Source organism: Festucalex cinctus, chromosome 5, assembly GCF_051991245.1.
Source record: "Festucalex cinctus isolate MCC-2025b chromosome 5, RoL_Fcin_1.0, whole genome shotgun sequence".
Taxonomy (NCBI): Eukaryota; Metazoa; Chordata; class Actinopteri; order Syngnathiformes; family Syngnathidae; genus Festucalex; species Festucalex cinctus.
Genome location: NC_135415.1, coordinates 10,978,103 through 10,999,233, shown reverse-complemented (window position 1 = coordinate 10,999,233; position 21,131 = coordinate 10,978,103). Strand labels below are relative to the sequence as shown.

Sequence of the window (21,131 nt, the reverse complement as noted above, 5' to 3'; positions counted from 1 at the left end):
GTAGCGCTGCTTTCTTCCATTGGTTGTTATTTTTCTGCTCTCCTTATACCGTCGCAAGAAGGCGGCCGTGTGTTTATGCGGACACGTCGCAGCCGTGGAACACCAGCGAAGAAGAAAAGGCGGAAGTTGAAGTGATTTCAAGGCACGAAAATAGCGCGACGGCGTCGAAGTGAAATCTAGTGGAAAAACATCAAATATCGAACGATTTGGTAAACGATTGTCAAATTTCGGATATTGACGCCATCTTTTATGACCTTCTCAAACAATGACGTCGTACGAGCAGACATTTTGTCCAGCGGGAGAGGAGAACCAACGACGACGAGACGCGATTGAGCGACACGTACAAGGTGTGTTCACGTGATGTCATGTTTACCAAACTTGACGTAACATTCCCGATGCTAAACAGCTCCGTGGTGACAGCAATGAATCACTAAGACCGATGTCGATTTAAAAATGTATCCGCACAAACATCTGTCCACATGAAATGCAAAGCAAGCAACAGGTGGCGCTATAACGCTAAGATCATTTTACACACAATAACAACGTTAGAAAATACTATTGTTTATTTTTTTTCAGTATTTGTACATCTCACAAGCGAACCTTATTACGATGATTATTAGACAGCACAATTATTGAACAGGTGCAGAAAGCAGTACTCGCTAAAAGGCTGTGACCAATTTGTGAACAATATTTAAAAGAAAAGTTTTGCATTTTTGTGTTCAGGTCAAGAAAAAGAAGTGTGTTTGTCCTCTGTGTAATCCGCACAAGATGCGTGTCTGGCAAATCAAAGCGTGGCTTCACTTTGTGTTCAAATAAATGGCACTTGCAACGAGATTACAGTATATTGTGTCAATTAACATGACTAAACAGAGCTAAATAGATACATGGTGTAGTAATAAAGGCGTACCAGTCTTAAGCCCAATTACTGTGCACGCAGGCTGTGTCAGTCGGTTCCGACTCTCAGCCATAAACCCTGAAACCACAATAAGGTAAGTAAAACATTAAACAAATCATTTTCCAACAATGAGCCCGCTAACAAGTTAAATGATACCAGGTCAACTGAAATGAATGCACTCATTTGCTTTTATGGTTCTGCTAGGTAAGCATGGCACAACAGTGCACATTCCAAGAAAAATATTTCTACTAGATATTTTGATTTTTTTTTTCCTCTGGATGGTTGTGTTTTATTGTTTAACATTTAACATTAACCCATTTAATACAATTTCTTATTTTGATTAGATTACCAAAAAAACAAAAAACAATAATTATCACTATGGACTGAATTTATACCGTAATACATTCTTTAAAGTCCATATTGCCCTAAGTCATCACTAGGGTTGGGTATCGATTCCGATTTCCAAAATCGATTCAGAAGGGCCCGATTCAATTTGTTATTTGAAGGAAAAACACTCTCGAAGTCGATGCTAACTTCTCATTAGCATTTGCTAACTTCCTGTTAGTGCTAGGCTAGCGATGTTTTAAAAACTAAGTGTTTTTTGTAGTTAAATATACAGTGATGTAATTATTAATATTGAGTATTTAGTTTTACAGTTAACATCAACTGCGGTGGGTGTCATTCAACATCTTAAAGGAGGCTTCGGGCAACAGAATAACCAGAATAACCAGAATAACGTACGCTGCACACTTGCTAGTTGCTAATACTAGGCAAGCAAAATGGTGCATTCAAGGTACTTTCACAGCGTCGGAAACTTAGGCTTTCTTCGATAACGTTTTAAGGGGAAAATAATCGTCCATTTAGCTCAATTGGCCGATTGTTTTGGCCGATGTTTGAAGGCCAATAATTGGCTGATTATAATCGGCGACCGATTAATTGGTTGGACCCTATTTGGCACATTAATTTACGGGGGAGGGGAAACTGTATCAAAAGTATCGATTCATGGTTTTATGAATTGATATTGGGCTATGAAAAGGAATATTGATTCGATATAGATATATCGATATTTTAGACCCAGCCCTAGTCATCACGGTGGTTTACAAAGCTGAATTTCACAGCCAAGATGGACGAGAGCCACCTGCGCACCAACTCGTTCAAAAACTGTTGCAGTTCCTGTGGACAAATTTAAACATCCACTTCGGTGAAAAAAATAAGAATTGATCCTTTTTTTCTTCTCTTAGAGACATTTTCTGTTCAAGACAAAACAGGCATGCTGAATTCTTCATTTGAAAAATCTGACAAAATGATCATATGTCTACATTGTCTGGATGGGCCTAAGTGCATTCTACTTGTTTGAGCTGAAGCGCGTGTTGCTGTGTTGCCTGTCTGACAGTTCCGGATCTGGAGGACGACCAGGATGCACTGACCCCCGACGTCAAGGAGGAAGAGGAGGAGGTGGACGTCAGCAAGCTTCCACTGACCGTCGTCGTGGTGAAGGCCGAAGAAGATGTCGACGAAGACCAAGTGGCCGAGCCATCACGGCCAAGTGGCGGAGCACCAGCAGACGAGCTCTCGGCGCCACTGTCACATAGTCACAACACGGCAGAACCCTTGAGGAGCGACGTGCACGATGAAAGCGACGACAAACGCTTGAAAAGCACTGAAAAGGAGGCATCTGATGTCAAATGCCACACGGGGAAAAAACGTTTCATTTGCTCGGTTTGCAGTGAAAGTTTTGCCCGAAAAGAAAACATGACCGTACACATGAGAACGCACACGGGGGAGAAACCTTTTAGTTGCCCAGTTTGCGGCCAGAAATTTGCTCGCAAGGGCTCTCTGGTTGGACACGCGGCAACGCACACGGGAGAAAAACCTTTCACGTGCTCAGAGTGTGGCGAGAGCTTTACATATAATTACAATTTAACTCGACACATGCAGACGCACACGAGGGAAAAACTCTTCATTTGCTCAGTTTGTGGCGTGAACTATCCTTACAAGCACAGTTTGAGCGTGCACATGAGAACGCACACTGGAGAGAAACCCTTTAGCTGCTCAGACTGTGGCGAAAGATTTACGAATAAGAGAAATTTGAATGTACACATGCGGAGGCACACGGGAGAAAAACCCTTTCAATGTTCAGTTTGTGGTAAAAGATTTTCGCAAGGCTCACATGTGATTACACACATGAGAACGCACACGGGGGAAAAACTGTTTAGTTGTTCGGTTTGTCGATGCACATTTGCAAAAAAAGCAGCCTTGATTGCACATACGGCGAGACACACTGGAGAAAAACCGTACACGTGCACAGTTTGTGGCGAAAGTCTGTTTTATAAGCACAGTTTGAACGCACACATGAGAACGCACACGGGAGAAAAACCCTTCAGCTGCTGCGTTTGCGGTAAAACCTTCCCCCAAAAGCAAAACATGATCAAACACATGAGAACGCATACGGGAGAGAAACCTTTTTGTTGCTCAGTTTGTGGTGACGCCTTTGCTCATAGCTTCTCTTTGAGCGTACACATGCACAAGCACACGGGAGAAAAACCCTTTAGTTGCTCAGTTTGTGGCAAGATATTCTCTCAGAGTGCAAACATGATAGCGCACATGAGGACACACACGGGAGAAAAACCCTTTGGTTGTACAGTTTGCGATAAAATGTTCTCTCAAAGGGCACACTTAGTGGCACATTCGAGAACACACACGGGAGAAAAACCTTTTACTTGCTCAGTTTGCGACCGAAGCTATTTTAAGAAGTCCAGCTTGACAGCACACATGCAGAAACACAATGGCGAATAAACGTTTTCCTGCATAGTTAGTTATAACCAATGAATTCAAGCTTACAAATGGACGAAAAGTGGGAAGAATAAACTCAAACTTTAGTGCAATACTTTGTCAACATTAGGGCCCCATTTTTGTGCTCAGTGCAGGTCTAGGGGAAAGTGCAGTGTAACTCTGAGCATGAGTACAGTTTCTTTTGTTTTTTTAATAGATGGGCACAGTTGTTGGCAGCCTCGATCAAATCCACCAAAATCGTGTTATACCGCTCGCACCACAACTTAGACCTGCTTCCATCTGGTCTCAGGTCTAGTCTACTTTCAGTCATGAAATTGTCGGGGGCGTTTAATAGAAAACACCCTCAGTCTGCTGGAAGGTCCAGGCACAAAAATCACAATATGCCAGTATTTATGGCGAGTGTACAAAATTAAAATAATACAGGTACTTTCAAATGATGTAAATTTGTTGGGTGAAAAATTGTTTTTATGATGCTCACCTGTTTTTGCAATAAAGACCCTACAGATCCCGACCTCTTTGCAACTCTTCTTTCATCTGCAATATTTCCAGAAAATGCTATTACATTGAACAATTGATTTGTTTATTGATCTTTTATTTTCAGCACTCAGTAATATGAGAGAATCTCATAAACATTTCGGATTTATATGTTTTAAAAATGGGAAAAATAATTTCCATACAATTAAGTCCCACATAATTTCTGAGCAAACTGTAAAACTTAATAGCAAATAGCTTTGTCTCAAAGTCGTTAGTTTATTTCCACAATGCAACGCTTCATTTCCACAGTTTCGCTTTTGCTTGTGAATAGCATACGAACCAGGCACATTGTTATAGTAGTCAAACAACATTTTAGCACATTTTGAAATAAAACTAAACCTCACAAATAAATTACAACGACCCAAAGAGCGTCGTTTCGACGAGGATAAATGCTGCATTCGAGGAAACTGGGAAGCCGTGTGCATCCCATTCGAATCGTGTCAGTTCCGCCCTCAAAGCGTTCGAGGCAAATGTAAATACAAGACATTTATCACGACTTGACACAACGTGATTTGGAATGACTGCGTTATCCAGTACAACGAAGAATTTATCGGAATATGGCAAATTTGTTGTTTACATTTTCCCCGAACGCTTAAAGACTGAATGCAATACTTTCAAGTCAACTCCGAATTCTTAGGAATATATTAACACAATTGTTGGCGCAATAATAGTACTACCGTGCTGACCAAATAGTCACAAATACATTATTAAATTATTAAGATGACACTCAATTGCATTAAATACACAAACTGCAATGCATCCTGATCCGTTTTGACGTTTTTTAGTTGACACACTATATTGTCCCTCAAGACTGACCGTAGATACCTTTAAAGATGGAGACCGGGGTACGCGTACAACGCATGCGTAGTGCGAATTGTATCACACCACAGCTGAAGAAAGAAAGGCGGGAAGTTAATATCGATTCGAGACGAGACGAATTAAAAATATCAAAAATGTTGCAAGAGATGGTGAGGGAGCGACTCATGGCGGCCGCCGACGAAATCTTCGGCCTGTTCGAAAGAACCGTCGCGTCGTACGAGGAGCAACTTTGTCGCGCCAAAGAGGAGAACGAAGGACAGCGACGGCAACTAGAAGCTGTTTACAAGAGGAGCATGCTACACCGCCAAGGTTTGTGACCGAAACGTAAGCATTTGAACGCATCGTCGCTGTCCTCGTAACTCCAAACCTAATACAGGTAATAACAAACAAAAAACAAAACAAAAACGCCATCTTGCTTGAGTTACCAAACAGCATCGTATGCCGCTGCTTACTAATAATCAATACCCCCAAATCGTGTACAATTGCTAAGCCAATACGCTCTAAATTGTTAATGCATTAAGCTGTATTGCAAACCAGATCAAAGTCTGCAACTGCCAATCAGAAATAAAGTCTTAATTATATGTAACGAACCAAACAACAATCATCTTGCACTGAATTCAGAACGGGGTCACTTAATGTATCTAAGCCAACTATGTTCACTTGTTATTTTCTTGAGGGGGGGGGGGGGGGGGGGGGCGCCATACTTTCAATCTTGAGGTAGAATAATGCTGCACAGCTGAGTGACAAATAGACAGTTAGTGTCCAAGAGTATTCACTTCACATTTCTCACGTTGGCTTAAAGCAAGCCATAAAGGTTGAAAGGTGCATCAAATTACTGCAAAGGTTGAAATGGAAACTCTCGAAAAGTGCAAATGAAACATTTTTCATGAAAGGTCGGAGCAATGTGAGGGGTGGAATGTTTGGTCAGAGTGAGAATCTATTGTTTTGTCCTGATTTGGTCAATCAATCAATCAATCAATCAATCAATCAAACCTTATTTATATAGCACCTTTCATACGTTCAAATGAAACTCAAAGTGCTGAACAATTAAAACAGCTATAATATAATAAAAAGAAAAGCCCTCCCCCCATATCCCCATGATCGTACCCACAGGCACACACGCAAACCACAACATGGTGGGGCACAGAAGAACCCTGTGAGGAAAGGCACCCAGGCGGAGTTCATCCACACTGAGAATGGTTTAGAGAATTTTAGAGGCATTTGACACGCTCATTCCAATCACATTCCACAGAGCAGGTTGCCACGGTAATAAAACCACTAGTGTTCAATTAGACGATTGATCATCTGTTTTCTATCAATTCTCAAGTGTTAAACCGTTTGCCTTGCTGTCGTCCCGCAGATGTCCAGCATCTGATTGCGTGTCCGGAGGTGCTTCCTCCCCAGCCGCAGGCGGGGCGATCCAATTTGGAGCTCCCCCACGTTAAAAAAGAAGAAGAGGAGGCTGCCGTCAGCGATTTGCCGGTGATCGGCGCCCCTGTGACGAGCGACGACGATGACGATGAAGGCAAAGCGCCAGAGTGCTCGCGGCTTCCCTGGGATCTCATTCCAAGTGGACCAGACAACTTCAACACCGCCAATCTCAACCATGCCGACTGCCAAGGTGACGGCAAACACCCGAAATGCTCTGAAAAAGACACACGCTCACGTCACTGCGAACACACACAAAGACGATTTTATTTGTGACGTAACGCTGCGCAGGGGCAGGTTAAACCTGACGTTGATCATTTGGCAGATGAGAGTATGGACGAGAATTGGCATGTGGTCGTGCCATTTGCAGGATGTGGTGCGGTCCAACCAAGGCCGACTTTGTCTGTTTTGTATTTCAAAGAAACGCCGGTTCAAGTGGAGCACGCGGGCGTCCAGAAATGGGTTCAAGTGCCAGTGAAGGACGACTGCTACGATTATTCAACATTCATTCAAGAAGGTAAGCAATGTCAAGTAGGTGATTTGAAAAAAAAAAAGTTGATTTGTAGTGGCTCATCGACATCGTCATGGTGGGCACCCTTCCATAATTGTCAGTCTGTCATTTATTTTAGTTTCTTAAGTTACTCGTTATTCGTCAGCAAATTGTGACAGACTGACGAAAAGTCTGTCTGGACTGACAGAATGCCCACCTCCAAGAGTCTCTTTGACTCAAACGTTCCATAAATGAATAAAATATAACATTCTATGTCCGCCTTCTAACACAATTAGTAGATGAATCCAAGGCAAGAAAAGTCCATGGCATACACATTGTAGTTACACACGTCTCTCTCTCATTCTCATTCTCATTCTCATTCTCTCTCTCTCTCTCTCTCTCTCTCTCTCTCTCTCTCTCTCTCTCTCTCTCTCTCTCTCACACTGTCTCTGTGTTTCTTTCCCTTTATGTATCCCTCCATTCCTCCCTCTGTCTGTCTGTCTGTCTGTCTGTCTGTCTGTCTGTCTGTCTCCCTCTCTCCATCCAAACTGTGAGTAATTGTGTGACCCAAACCGGAAGGTAAGCATTAACAAAATCTTGTTTAAATCAATCATTTCACCCAAATGTAACAGAAAGCCACAAGCAAAAAGGTTTATATGCAAATAAAACAAACATGCATACAAAATATTAGACTCAAACCAAAGATTGTAGATTTGTATTGTCATGGCAAGATGATGAAATGTCTTTTTGACTAAACTCGTGTGGTTACGCCTCCTCAGCCAATCATAGCTGGCCACAAGTGTCCGCATAGATTCAATTGAAAACGAGCAACCACTCTCGCAGGCACACAATGTGGGCAATTTACAAAATTTTGCCAGTCCGTCATTTTTTGTTGTTGTTTTTTTAATGTGCGTCCGTCAGTGACCTCTGGTTGTCCCCCAGCACTGTTCATGTTTTGTCTTTGGTTTCAGCTAAATTAATTTTGCCAAATGGAGCCGATGTCAACCCGAAGGACTCGTCAGGAGTTGACGTGGATAAATTTGACGAACTACTGAAATCTGCTCCAGTGTCGTTCAAGGCGTCCGCCGCACACGCTGGTAAGAAATTGTCATGTGACAGACCAAGGACAGGCCATTTGCATCTCGATAAAACTTTGAGCATATGCTTTCTTCTGTCAGCTGCATCAGCAAGTAACGAACAGCAATCTACGGAACAATATTTGCTAATTGTGGATGTTGTGAAGTCAATCTAAAGATTTGTAGCAGCTCAGCGAACCTTTGTGCCGTCACCAGAGGCCTCCTACTTCCCCTTCACGCCGGTGAAGGCTGACACGTCATCTTCATCAACGAGCTCAACAGAAATTTCTGCTTCAAGCATAATTGTGGACAGCAGAAGACGTAAAAGGCCGCTGGCTGAGGGACCGCCAGACAGTGACGGGGCAAGAGAAGTGAGTTGATCGTTTTGTTTGTTATTTTTAAACTATGAGTAGCTGGGTGACACGGGACATTTTTTTTGGTGTTGCAGGTTGTTTACAATGCTCTTCGGCAGAAACTGGAGGGTGAAGATATCTGCAAAGAATACGAGGAAACCAAAGGACTGTCTGATCGGACAAGAAAGAAACTCGTCAACATCTTGGTGGCAGATATGATTGAGCGTCACGGGTAAGTCAACGACTTGCGATATGACAAGTGTGACAGATGTCTGCTTGTTAGCGGAACTGTGCTATTGTCCCTCGCACCTTTTTAACCACGTGACGAGACAGCACCCGAAAACGTGAGGAGATCACCCACCACCATATCCACACTGATGGAAAAAAAACTACGTTGACTAGACGTTGTTTTTTGAAAATGTTACTCTGTAGGACAAAACGAGTAAGTGCTAAAATGCCGTAAACGGGGCAGTTAGGTTTAATCTTGAAAAGTTTAGGAGGATACCAAATCCAAACTGTCAAATATGAGTGGTTCCAAAATGCTGCTTAATAAAATAATTGACCCTGTTTGCTAGCCTTGTTTATTTTAAGGTATCGGGTATTCATGGAGCAGGATTTGTGTGGATTGTTGAAAAAGCATTAAAAGTCATTAAAATGATATTGTTGAAATTAAGGGCTTAAATGGCATTATAAATGTACAATTGGTGTAAAAACATTGTTCGTGCTTTATTTTACATGCAACCTTTTGAAAAGAAGTCACAGTGACACAATTTAGCAATAATATATGTGATTTAAAAAATATGTATCTATGAGGACTGGTGACTAATTGTAATTTAAAACAAACAAAATGGGTTTCCACGAGACGCTTCATGTTCCAAATTCCAATTGCTTTGAATTTGAAAAGAAAAATGTTTCTGTCACAAACATCCAACATGAAACACTAATGCAATCTAGTGGCAGAAAAATTACCGCAACACAAATCTTTTTATGAATTTACTTCCTTCCTCCTTTACTCTAAACAATGAACTAAAAGATACAACCACATTTGTATTTGGCAGCCATATTTGTTGAATTTTATGTGAAGAGGTGTATGCAAAACTTGAAAAAATATTTTGTTGTACATTTAGCATGGATATAATGTGATTAATCACAAATTTACTATGGAAATAATGCCATTAAATATGATTTAAAAACTGTAATTGACTGACAGCTTTTGTGTGTATGTGCAGTGCATTAAATTAGTTTTAAATTTCATAACAAATAGCATTAATCTAGATTTGCTGATACCCACAAAAATCCGGTGGAGGCTGTCGATACCACCCACCAATACTTACGGCCGCCCCAAAAAAAAATCTGACATACCATTGAGTAAGTCCTCCTTGCCAATAGGTGTCACTATATTGCAGCAATTTGACTAATTGCTAAACCATAATCTGTTTTTGTCCACAATTTTCTCATTGTGTTTATTGAAATTTTATGTGTCAAAAGTACTACAGATATCGTTGAGTACTCAGAGGGAATTAATTGATTATCACAAGTAATCATCAAATAATTTGATAATCGATTAATTGATTGATCATTGCACCTGTATCATTATCAGCATGTAAAATTTTGTCCATATGGTACAGCGTGCCTTGCTCACTTATCTGAAAAATGAAACTATTTTATTTCTTCTCATGTTCGGCGGCTGCAGGAGGGTCCCTCCGGTTAACATCCGCATGACCTACGCTCTTGGAATTGTCACTCTCTTCCCCAATCTGAAGGACAAGGCCTCACCGACTGGTTATGTGAGTACAGAGCTGCACAAGCTGCCAAAGTTTTTTTTTTTTTTTTTTTTTTCTTTGGCCACGGTTGGTTAGGAAGTAGCAGACTTGTCCCCAAACCTGTTGCATATTAGATCGCCGTCATTCAAACAGAACACATGCCATTGTTTCTTGACATTTTAATGTTTGAGAACTCAACAGTAATATTTTTTTAATACAAAAATAGCTATTATTATTATTATTATTATTATTATTATTATTATTTATTTATGTATTTATTTATTTATTTATTTATTTTTTAAGTGTTTGTTTTTAGAGATTGTGCCCGAGCAACTACTCCCCCTATGGGAAGTAGACTTGATTATTTGATATTATTATTATTATTAATATTATTATTATTATTATTATTATATTAGGGCCACGTCTAAATGTTTGTTTGTTTTTTAGAGGGGGTTGGCAATATGTCGAGAAGAACGTATAAATACGTTTTATTTTAAATGTTTTAATATATTTATACTTTTTTTTTATTTTTTTATTTTTTTTTTTTTAAATGTTAGAGCATACAGAAGGCTTTGATGCAGCCTCTCAACTGCAAAGAACGGTTGAAGAAATGGTAATTACACAAACGGCCAGCAGGTGGCAGCAGAGCAAAGGAGATTAACCAGGGCCATGTTGAAAAAAAAAAAAGCTCAATTACTCACAATTTTAAATAGATTTGTGAAAATTGATGAAACTTAGCTATATTCTAATGCTAATTGTTGCAAAACGGAAACAGATAGAAATACACTTTTTTTTTTTTTTTTTTTTTTTTTCTGATGAATGAAAAGTCTTCTTGTTTTTATAGCAATAGAACACAATATTCTGTGGGCCTTGCAAAATCTGTCAAAATCCAGTAAAACAGCCGGGAGCGAAGGGGATTGCTTCTGTGAAAATGGCTGCCAGTCATTGAGTTAATTTAAACTTTACTCGTCATACACGGCAGCGAGAGCACCAACACTTACTGATCCCCTATCAGCTGACTCGCACGAACCAATCAGAAGCGAGCATACTTTAGGTAAATGCAAGTGAATGACTGAGAGCAGCAGATTCGACACATTAACTTAGATACTTGTACAAAAAATACCAAAATGTACGCATGTGTAAATAATTCTGGAAACATAAATGTACAAGTAAATATATATTTTAACAAATATACTTAAATGCTTGGTCCTCAGTGTGTGGTCGTACCCAATGCTCAAAGAACGAATGTTTAACATCAGCTTCATCTCTGCTATCTCCTTATTTGAAAAGCCCATCGTACTTGTGTCTGTTTTGCTGTCATGTGATTTCAAGCGTTTTTGTTTTGTTTTGCACGGCAGGAACATTACTACGATTGCCGCAGCGGGCAAGGATACCTGGCCTATCGGCTGAAAACGGTGCAGCGCAACAGCACGTACAAATCCAAGACGAGCGCCGCACCTACTTTCGAAGGCGGCCCCAAGACCGCGCGAGAGCGCTCGCCACCCGGACAGCTCTCGGGCGACCAATGCGCCGAGGCCATGCTCGCCATGACGCGTTTGCCGGAGCCGTCGCTCGTCAAGGAGAAAATGAAGGCGACGTTCAAGCACCGGCAGAAGATGTTGCACGACTCGGACCGATCCTCGCTCGTCGTCTTGGAGCACTTCCCGCGATTCCTGGATACGCCGGGCCTTGTAAGAATCCGCACAGCATCAAGTTGAACGAGACATTCATAGAATTACGCGGGTCATTAAAACACATTTAATGCCATTAAATGGATTTTGCTCAAACAATACAATTGATGTAAAAACAGCGTTGTTCATGCATACAGCGCTGTGCAACGGAGCAACTAATAACACAATTTAACACAATAATAAATGTGATTTAAAATATATGTATTTGTTGGGACTAGTTGTAATTTAAGCACGTCCGCCTCCCAGTTCTGAGGACTCCGGTTCGAGTCCAGGCTTCGGCCATTCCTGGGTGGAGTTTGCATGTTCTCCCCGTGTCCGCGTGGGTCTTCTCCGGGTACTCCGGTCTCCTCTCACATTCAAAAGACATGCGTGGCAGGTTAATTGGGCGCTCCGAATTGTCCCTAGGTGTGCTTGTGAGTGTGGATGGTTGTTCGTCTCTGTGTGTCCTGCGATTGGCTGGCAACCAGTCCAGGTTGTCCCCCGCCTACTGCCCAGAGCCAGCTGAGATAGGCGCCAGCACCCCCCGCGACCCTCGTGAAGAATAAGTGGTCAAGAAAATGGATGGATGGATAGTTGTAATTTACAATGAACCAAAATGGCTGCCAATCCACAAGTTGCTTCAGGTTCCAATTAGCTATTGCTCGAAGAAAAGAAAAAATGGACTCTTCCTTTCACCAATGTCCAAGATGAAACACTACTGCAACCTAGTGGCAGAAAAGTAACCACATCACAAATCCGACTAAAGGTTTCACATTCCTCTTAACTATTTAGTAAATCTTTTTTTTAACTTCTAATAATCTACTACAAAATTAATGTATCAAATATCGCGATTAATCGTGAATTAACGTGGAAATCATGCAGTTGCATGTAAAAAAATGTGTGCGTGTATGTGTATGCAGTACACAACATAGGTATTTTTACATTTTAAACTGCAATAAATTGCCATTAACTCATTGACTGGCAGCTATTGTCACTGAAGCAACCCCCTTCACTCAGTCACTGACTGCATTTGGACTGATTTTGCAAGGCCTACAGAATATTGTGTTCTATTGCTATAAAAACATGGAACCAACCAAAAAAAAGATAAGTCTCTTCTTTCATCAGGAAAAAAAAGTATGTTTCTCTCTGTTTCCATTTTGCAGCAATTAGCATTAGAACATAGCAAAGTTTCATCATTATTCAAAAATCTATTTAGAATTGTGAGTAATTGAACTTTTATTCAACATGATCCTAGTTGATCTCTTATACTCTGCTGCCACCTGCTGTCCTTTTGTGTAATAACTACAATTTCTTCAACCTTTCTGTATGCTCTAGCATAAAAATAAAACAAAACAAAATGTATATAAATGCGTCTTTGGGACACTTAAAAGATTGAAAATAGAACGTATTTATATGTTTTTGGGAGCAAATGAGCGAAATTGGATTTACTGATAGAAACCCTGTTGAGAAGAAAAAAAAAGGTCTCTTTTGATGGTCTTTTTCTTTGCCAGATTGAGCAAGACTTCGCCATGCTCTTTGGAGAAGCCGTCTCGGGCAAGTTCATGGCAAAATGGCCGACTTTCTACAAGCCTCGGGTGGTCAAGGTCTGCCAAAGCATCCGTCCCGTTTCTCGACTGGACGTCCTTCTGTCTGCTCAGGACCAATCGAGCGATGCCGGCAAGTGTTTGTGTGAACGTGAGCTTTGAACAGTGTTGCTTGCTTGTATGTGACGTTTTTTTTGTTTTTTTTGTTTTTTGTGTGCGCGTGAATCCGCCAGGATGGGACGCTGACTTGGCGGCCATCCTCCTGCTCGTTCAACTCTTGCCTCCGACCGCCAAAGGAAAACGGCACGGCAAAATCAGCGCCTCGGAAGCTGCCGACCATCTTCTCAAGTTCATGAAGGTCCGCGTCACGACATCTTTACATGTATTGGTTTGTTTGTTTTAATGAAGAAAATGCTTTTCAGTGGAAATCGGATGGCCAAATGGTTCTACTATGATTGTTCTCAATTTTAGTACGCCAAGTACAACTATAAAGAAAAAAAAAAATCAGGAAAATGGCCTAAATATTTACAAAAAAAAATAAGGAATGTATTCCTAATGTTGCAATTTTTCCAAGAATAAAGTATGTATTCATGTGTATAAAAAAAAAAAATCTAATTCCACCAAATTAAAGTCATCATAGTGGGGAAAAACACTACCACGGGATTTACAGGAATATAATCTTCCCTTCACTATAATGCGGTTCACTTTTTGTTGTCTTGCAGTATCGTGAATTTTTTTTAGTGTAATTTTGCTTTTTTTTTTTTTTTTTTTTTTTTTTACAGTAATGTACCTATTTTATAAAATTTATGCAGGTTTGAACATTGAGAATGTTTAAACGAGAGAAATGTGAGAAAATGTAAATGCCTCAATGAGAAAAGTGTATAAATTGTGTGGTGGAAGGGTTTCGAGCCTTAATTTACTTCTTATAATTTATTTATATATAATGAATGTAAAACATAAAGCTAACTACTTTGCGGATTTCATTTATTGCAGGTATTTTTTGGAACCTAACCCCAGCGGAAAATGAGGGAACACTGTACATTGAAATGTTACAACAACAAAAAAATATTTTAATTATTCCAGACTAAAGACAAAATTAGGGCGCCCCTCTACAAGAAATGAAAAAAAAAATCAACATGCGAACAAAAAATGGGAAGGGGAGACTACAAAGTTATGTTGCATAAAATAATGTCATTAATGAAAACAAAGTCAAGCTAAATATGTATAAATAAATAAAAATATGTACTTTTACTGGAACTGTCAAAATGTTATCAGCAACAATGTAAGAATTTTACCCCCCCCCAAAAAATCTGCCTTAGTAATGTTTCATTTTTTAAAGACAAAATTACGGCGCCCCTCTACAAGACATTTAAAAAAAAAAAAAAATCAACATGAGAACAAAAATATGGAAATGAAACTACAAAGTTGTTTTGCGTAATGTCATTAATGAAAACAAAGTCAAACAAAATATATATAAATAAATAAAAATATGTACTTTTATTGAAAAAGTGTCAAAATGTTATCAGCAAAAATTTAAGAATTAAAAAAAAGAAGAAAAAACAAAAAGCTTCCCTAATAATGATTCATTTAATATGTATTGCACAATGCAAATGTCAACTTTAAAGTTACTTGGTCAGTAATTCTTTTGCGTACCCTTTACAATGCACACTTTGAGAAGCACTGTTAAAAAAAACAAAAACAAATGGTATGCGAAATGCGTGTTGTTCAAATCCCGTCCTCCCATCGTAGGTCGGGACAAGCATGGCAACGTTCCTGCAGAGCGTCGGATCGGCGCAGCCTTTCCTCCTCTGCGTTGGCGAAAACAAGAGCGCCATCGACAAGTTTTACATCATCCTGGACCAGAAGGCCCTCCCCTGCGCGGCGCACACGCCGGCGGCTGCCTTTGACGAACTCTTCAAGGCTCACTTTGTCTTTTGCGTGTCCTACGACGACGCCTTGTTCAACTTCTACACATTCGTACAAACCACTTTCTACGGCATCGACGTTGGCTCCTCCAAAGAGACGCCGAGGGTGAAGGACATCCGGGCCAGAATGATTAACATCCAGACTTGTTGAAGGAACCGCTCGCAAGAAATCGCTGCGGGTTTTTTTTCTCCAAACAGTCACATCGCTGACATGATGAAAAGTGGAAGAAAATATCAGACCGTACATTTCATTCACACTCCTGTTAGGTTGCTTTCTCAGGAACAACAATAAGGTTCACGGGGTCAATTTGACTGGCTGCCTTTAACTCATTTGCTCCCAAAAACGTATAAATACGTTTTAAATGTATTAAGTGTCCCAAAGACGTATTTATACAATTGTTTTTTTTTATGCTAGAGCATACACAAGGCTTTGATGCCTCTCAACAGCAAAGAACAGTTGAAGAAATGGTAGTTATTACTGAAACGGCCAGCAGGTGGCATCGGAGTATAAGAGATCAACCAGGGCCATGTTGCAACAAGCTCTTTCCCCCAGTGTTTTAAACACATTTGTACATAATGATGAAACTTAGCTATATTCTAATGCCAATTGCTGCAAAACAGAAACAGAAATATACTTCTTTTTTTTTTCCCTGATGAAAGAAGAGACTTAATCTTTCTTTTGGTAGGTTCTATGTTTTGATAGCAAGAGAACACAATATTCTGTGGGCCTTGCAAAATCAGTCCAAATACAGTAAAACAGGCGGGAGCAAAAGGGATTGCTTCAGTGAAAATAGCTGAGAGTGAATGAGTTAATGATTTAAAAAAAACAAAAAAACAAAAAAAAACCTCCTGATAAAAACATGATTAAACCGCTTTTGTTGCAAATATTTCAAATGAACCATTTTCAACAAGTTTCATCCTGAACCAGTCGTTCTCTTGGAAATGTGTCAGTTTGACCCACCTATGTTTATTGTTCGAAAAGCATTCCTACAAACATTAGTAACTAGGGGTGTTAAGAAAAAATTGATTCGGCAATATATCGCGATATTACAGTGCGCAATTCTTTTATCGATTCAATATGTGGCCGAATCGATGTTTAAATACCACTTTTCGATGGAAATATTCAACAAAAAAAGTCTTACTTAGGGGTTAGGGTTCACACTTTAAACATGGAAGAATGTTATATTCATGGAACATTAACATTAAGCCTTAATATTTCATTTTAATGCTGTTCAAACATAAAACCTGTTAAAAACAGTGTTGAAGTTTCAGTTAAATACATTATCATACAAATCTTACAGTGTACATGTACAAGTTTACTGATTAGTATTTTCCGAATTTCAGTTTAAAAAGATTCACATCGGTATTAATCGGTATCGAATCGTGATACGGATCAAATCGCCAGATACTCGACAATTCACACCACTATTAATAACCATTTTAATAGAAAATATATTAAAGTAAAAATGGGTCAATGGAGCATTACGTGCGCATGTGCAAGTCAATAAACTGTTGTATTATGGGGGAAAAAAATTAAATCACACACTGCAGACATAAGTAAACGTACAAATATATATACATTTATTTTTTACTTAATTTTCAAACATATTTGTATAATCTCAGCCAATTCCCCACTCGCGCATGCACAAGTAAGGCCCCACAGCATTATGGGAAATATGCTATTTGTAGCATTTAGCCCACAAGGACGTTGGAACGTACTCGTGAGTACGTATTTGCGAGTACGCCAGAGCCGTCTGTTACATTTTCACCCATCATTTATAAACATGTCAGGAATGCTGCTGCAAAGTTTCAGCAAACTTGAATTTGCTATTAACTTATTGGTCTTCATTTGTGCATATCTTTAAATAATGCACTTAACTTGTATTAAAAAAAAAAAAAAAAAGTTGTGACTTTTTAACAAAAGGAAAATTCGGTTCCCGGAGTGCCAAAAGTTGAGAATCTCTGATGAGAAGGCAATTATGTGGCTGATGTCGCCACCAAAAAAAAAAAGAAAAAGAGTGAATTCCACAATGCAAGGTTTCCCTGCCTGTGTAATAGCTAAGAATGATAAGAAGGGCATTTTTATTTGCCAGTTGTGTGTCTGACTGTTTTTTTGTTTTTTGTTTTGTTTTGTTTTGTAGCCCCGCTTAGACATTTTTTTTTTTTTTTTTACATTGAAATGATATGAGAGCATTTATTGTGCTTTACTGTTTTTTGTGTGTGAACTGTGCAATGATTGAAGTCTGAACTATTGACTGAAATTGTTTGAATAATAATAATACAAAAAAAACTAGAAAATTTACCGCGGAAATTTTGGACGTGACTGCTGACTTTTGCAAGGTGGAAAGCCGGATACACTGAACAGTTTGCCAAGTCCTGTTGAAATCAGGTCACTTCCTGTCGAAATCAAGTCAGTGTTGGACCTGTGCAGGTGAGCAAATATCCTTTGTTATTGTATTGCTGTTGTTTTATGTTTTTGTGTGTGTGTGTGTGTGTGTGTGTGTGTGTGTTCCTGTAAAGCGCTTTGTGACAACTAAGGCCGTTTGAAAGCGCTATATAAATAAAGGTGACTTGACTTCTGGGTCACTTCCTGTTGAAATTAGGTCAGTTCCGGGTCACTTCCTGTTGAAATCAGGTCACTTCCTATTGAAATCAAGTCACTTCCTGTTGAAATTAAGTAACTTCTGGGTCACTTCCTGTCGAAATCAAGTCAGTGTTGGACCTGTGCAGGTGAGCAAATATCCTTTGTTATTGTATTGCTGTTGTTTTATGTTTTTGTGTGTGTGTGTGTGTGTGTGTGTGTTCCTGTAAAGCGCTTTGTGACAACTAAGGCTGTTTGAAAGCGCTATATAAATAAAGGTGACTTGACTTCTGGGTCACTTCCTGTTGAAATTAGGTCAGTTCCGGGTCACTTCCTGTTGAAATCAGGTCACTTCCTATTGAAATCAAGTCACTTCCTGTTGAAATTAAGTAACTTCTGGGTCACTTCCTGTTGAAATCGTGTCAGTTCCGGGTCACTTCCTGTTGAAATCAGGTCACTTCCTATTGAAATCAAGTCACTTCCTGTTGAAATGAAGTAACTTCTGGGTAACTTCCTGTTGAAATGAAGTCACTTTCTGTTGAAATCAGGTCACGTCTGGGTCACTTCCTGTTTAAATCAGGTCACTTCCTATTGAAATCAAGTCACTTCCTGTTGAAATCAGGTCAGTTCCGGGTCACTTCCTGTTGAAATCAGGTCAATCCCTCGGTGCTTGTTTACTTCTCCATTCATTCCTATGGGACTTTTTGGCGTGGTTTGGGGGGAATTGCGTCGCCATGGTAACTCGGAATTCCAGAAAAAAAGAATTCCCCACCGAGTCAGATTGAGCCGCATCTTTTGATACCTCATTTGTGCTGGTACGTTCAACGGTTCGGGCCGCATTTTGCCTTAAAAATTCCCGTAAATAAAGAAGAAAAATAAACGCCTTTTTCTAGGATAGTAATAGGTGCCTGCTTTGCTTCGCAAGCAGGGGTGGAGCTACATGTTAAGTGGTAGAATAAACATTTATTCTTTGACCTATTTTAACAGAACAAGAACGGTTTGACTCCGGCGGTACGTTCGATTCTTTTCTCCAACTTTTCATCAAAATGGGATCAGCTCCTTCAATGTTGAAGGTTGGAAAAGATGCAAAACAATAATCGGATGAAGCAATATATCGACAGCTATTTTAACCCTCCTGTTATGGTCAAAATGACCCACTTGCAAATGAAAGAACAAATATTAGCTTTTCGCTGTCAAACTTGACATCGACAGAAAATAATGGTTCATTTTGATATGTTTGCAATGAAAACCGTTATTTCTCTGGATGCTTTTGGAATTGAGCATAAATGGGTCAAACTGACCCAACATAGTTTTTTTGCTATGAAACGTTACACCAAAAGAAATAAATTTTTGATCTTTGTGCAATGTAAGCCATAAAAAAAATTATTTTGTTGTTTTTGGAATATTCAACATTCTGGGTTGACTTGGCTCATTTGAAAAAGTATAAATATGAGTGTGTTTTTTTGTTTTGTTTTGTTTTTTTGCTGTGAAACGCTGCATCGACAAACAATTCGAATTCACCTTGAGCATTAAACATATAGCTTGGGTCAAATTAACCAATTTTAATGTTCAAAAACTACATTCTGACGGCCAGTTCTAGCCGATCAACTGCAGCGGTCAATAACTTAGTTACATCAGATCGACTGTGACCTGACGCGAGCTGCGTCACGTGACACCCCGCCCCCTTACCGGCGAGTATAACTGACAGCAACAAAACTAAACATTAACTAGTGTTCGCGTCTGCTTAAGATTACAAGTCCAAAAAGTGGGGGTCATATCGGACGATCATCATCATCATGGCGTCGACCGGCTCGGTTCGGTCCAGAGGACACGTGTTGTGCAGGTACGCTGCCGGGAGTCAAGCGGGCAGGTGAGCTCATCGTCACGTTATGTTTTTGTACAAAGCAATTCAAATAGACTGCCTCTCTCCTGCTCGGTTTTGTCAGCAAGTTCATTCCTCCACATGCAGGTGCATCTGCTTGTTTCGCCGCTTGGCAACTTTCGAGAGAAAAAAAACAAACAAACGAACATTGAGGCAACCTGTTCACGTTTAAAATCGCGTTCTACAATATTATTCTATCAGCGTTCAATTGCTGGACGTGTCCTTTATTTCCTCCCCAGTCCGATATACGTCATAATTTATGTTGAGCAAAGAGTTTATTTGGATGTGTTTTCCACGGCCATAGCGAACTTGATATAATCAATTGCTGGACTTGTGAACTTTGTCCTGTAAAGCGCCACAAAAGCAGCTGCATGGGACTTCAAGTACAGTATCTCTTCACACTGCTCCACATTTTTTATTTTTTTTGGCTTAGATGTTTTGCAGAACAGATCGAAAATTTGGCTAATTATAACCCTAAATAAAAGTAAGGCACTCATGAGATTGATTTAAAAAAAAATAAAAAATTAAAGTAAATTAAAAAATATATATATCTCTTGCGTTGCCAAACTTACAGTAAATTGACTTTTCTGCAGCATATATATTTTTTTTTTTTAGAGCTCAGAATTGTTCATTCGGTAGTCTTACCGATTCAACGTCTTATCATCATTGCTCTTTTTTTTTTTGTGTGTGTGTGTGTGCGTGCGTTTGCGTGCGTGCGCGTGCGTGCGTGCGCGTGCGTGCGTGTGCGTGCAAATACGTATAAATTTATACTCATTAATTCACCTAAAGCCTTATAAATATCCCATTACCCTTCGCCTTAACCAGGTACTTCAGAATCTTGCCAGAGTCGTGAGGTTTAAATGGTCAGGAGACCAGAGAAAAGGTCAGAAAAAAATAAAGAGAAAAGAAAGATAAATCAAAGTGAAATCCAGCACCGACCAAACACTTCCTGCCTTCCCCATGATTACAAAATCAAAGTCTTACGCCAACCCCGGAAGCCTCTAAATTCTAGCAAATTTAGCGAGATCTCAAGAGACCAGAGGAAAAACTAAAGAGAGGAAAGAGGGAAGGATCGATAAGGCAGAGTGAGATCCATGGAAGCCAGTACATCCAATCCATCAAGGTGAAGTCCAGCACCAACAAGACCCCTCCTGCGTGGTTACAAAACCAGAGTCTTATGCCAACCCCAGAAACCTCAAACTTCCAATAAATTGAGATCTCAAGTGACCAGAGGAAAAACTAAAGAGAGGAAGGAGGGAAGGATAGATAAAGCAAAGTGAGATCCACAGACACCAGCACCAACTGATTCAAGGGGCTGTGGGAGGGAGAGGGTACTTCTGTTGAGTTTCAGTAGATGCTGGTGCGACGGATCTGGCAT

The 21,131-nt window shown here is 39.8% G+C and overlaps 3 protein-coding genes across 4 annotated transcripts in view; all 3 read left to right on the top strand.

Annotated features, from left to right (window-relative positions):
• The first annotated feature begins 83 nt into the window (after positions 1 to 83).
• Positions 84 to 4,199, top strand: LOC144018698 (uncharacterized). Its single transcript, XM_077521152.1, has 2 exons — positions 84 to 347; positions 2,289 to 4,199. Exons 1-2 carry the CDS (start codon positions 266 to 268, stop codon positions 3,689 to 3,691), a joined length of 1,485 nt encoding a protein of 494 aa, XP_077377278.1. The 5' UTR covers positions 84 to 265; the 3' UTR covers positions 3,692 to 4,199.
• An 871-nt stretch (positions 4,200 to 5,070) lies between these two features.
• On the top strand, positions 5,071 to 17,275 carry LOC144019238 (uncharacterized). The gene is made up of 11 exons (XM_077522178.1): positions 5,071 to 5,350; positions 6,402 to 6,662; positions 6,891 to 6,986; positions 7,931 to 8,056; positions 8,252 to 8,406; positions 8,484 to 8,620; positions 10,082 to 10,175; positions 11,510 to 11,842; positions 13,333 to 13,498; positions 13,599 to 13,723; positions 15,115 to 17,275. The coding sequence occupies exons 1-11, from the start codon at positions 5,083 to 5,085 to the stop codon at positions 15,439 to 15,441; spliced, it is 2,088 nt and encodes a 695-aa protein (XP_077378304.1). The 5' UTR covers positions 5,071 to 5,082; the 3' UTR covers positions 15,442 to 17,275.
• A 1,588-nt stretch (positions 17,276 to 18,863) lies between these two features.
• Positions 18,864 to 21,131, top strand: part of nipsnap1 (nipsnap homolog 1 (C. elegans)) — a 15,184-nt gene continuing 12,916 nt past the window's right edge. The window contains exons 1-2 of one of the 2 annotated variants that reach the window (XM_077521599.1): positions 18,864 to 18,882; positions 19,621 to 19,741. In XM_077521599.1, coding sequence (XP_077377725.1) covers positions 19,668 to 19,741 — 74 coding nt within the window. In that variant the 5' untranslated portion in view covers positions 18,864 to 18,882; positions 19,621 to 19,667. Of the gene's footprint in view, positions 18,883 to 19,603; positions 19,742 to 21,131 lie in introns of those variants that run through there. The other variant, XM_077521600.1, reaches the window with a different exon arrangement.

Coding starts and splice junctions, on each gene's coding strand:
- LOC144018698 (XM_077521152.1), top strand. CDS start 266: ATGACGTCGTACGAGCAGACATTTTGTCCAGCGGGAGAGGAGAACCAA. Junction 348..2,288: donor GATTGAGCGACACGTACAAG/GTGTGTTCACGT, acceptor CCTGTCTGACAG/TTCCGGATCTGGAGGACGAC.
- LOC144019238 (XM_077522178.1), top strand. CDS start 5,083: ATGCGTAGTGCGAATTGTATCACACCACAGCTGAAGAAAGAAAGGCGG. Junction 6,987..7,930: donor TTCAACATTCATTCAAGAAG/GTAAGCAATGTC, acceptor CTTTGGTTTCAG/CTAAATTAATTTTGCCAAAT. Junction 8,621..10,081: donor GATATGATTGAGCGTCACGG/GTAAGTCAACGA, acceptor CGGCGGCTGCAG/GAGGGTCCCTCCGGTTAACA.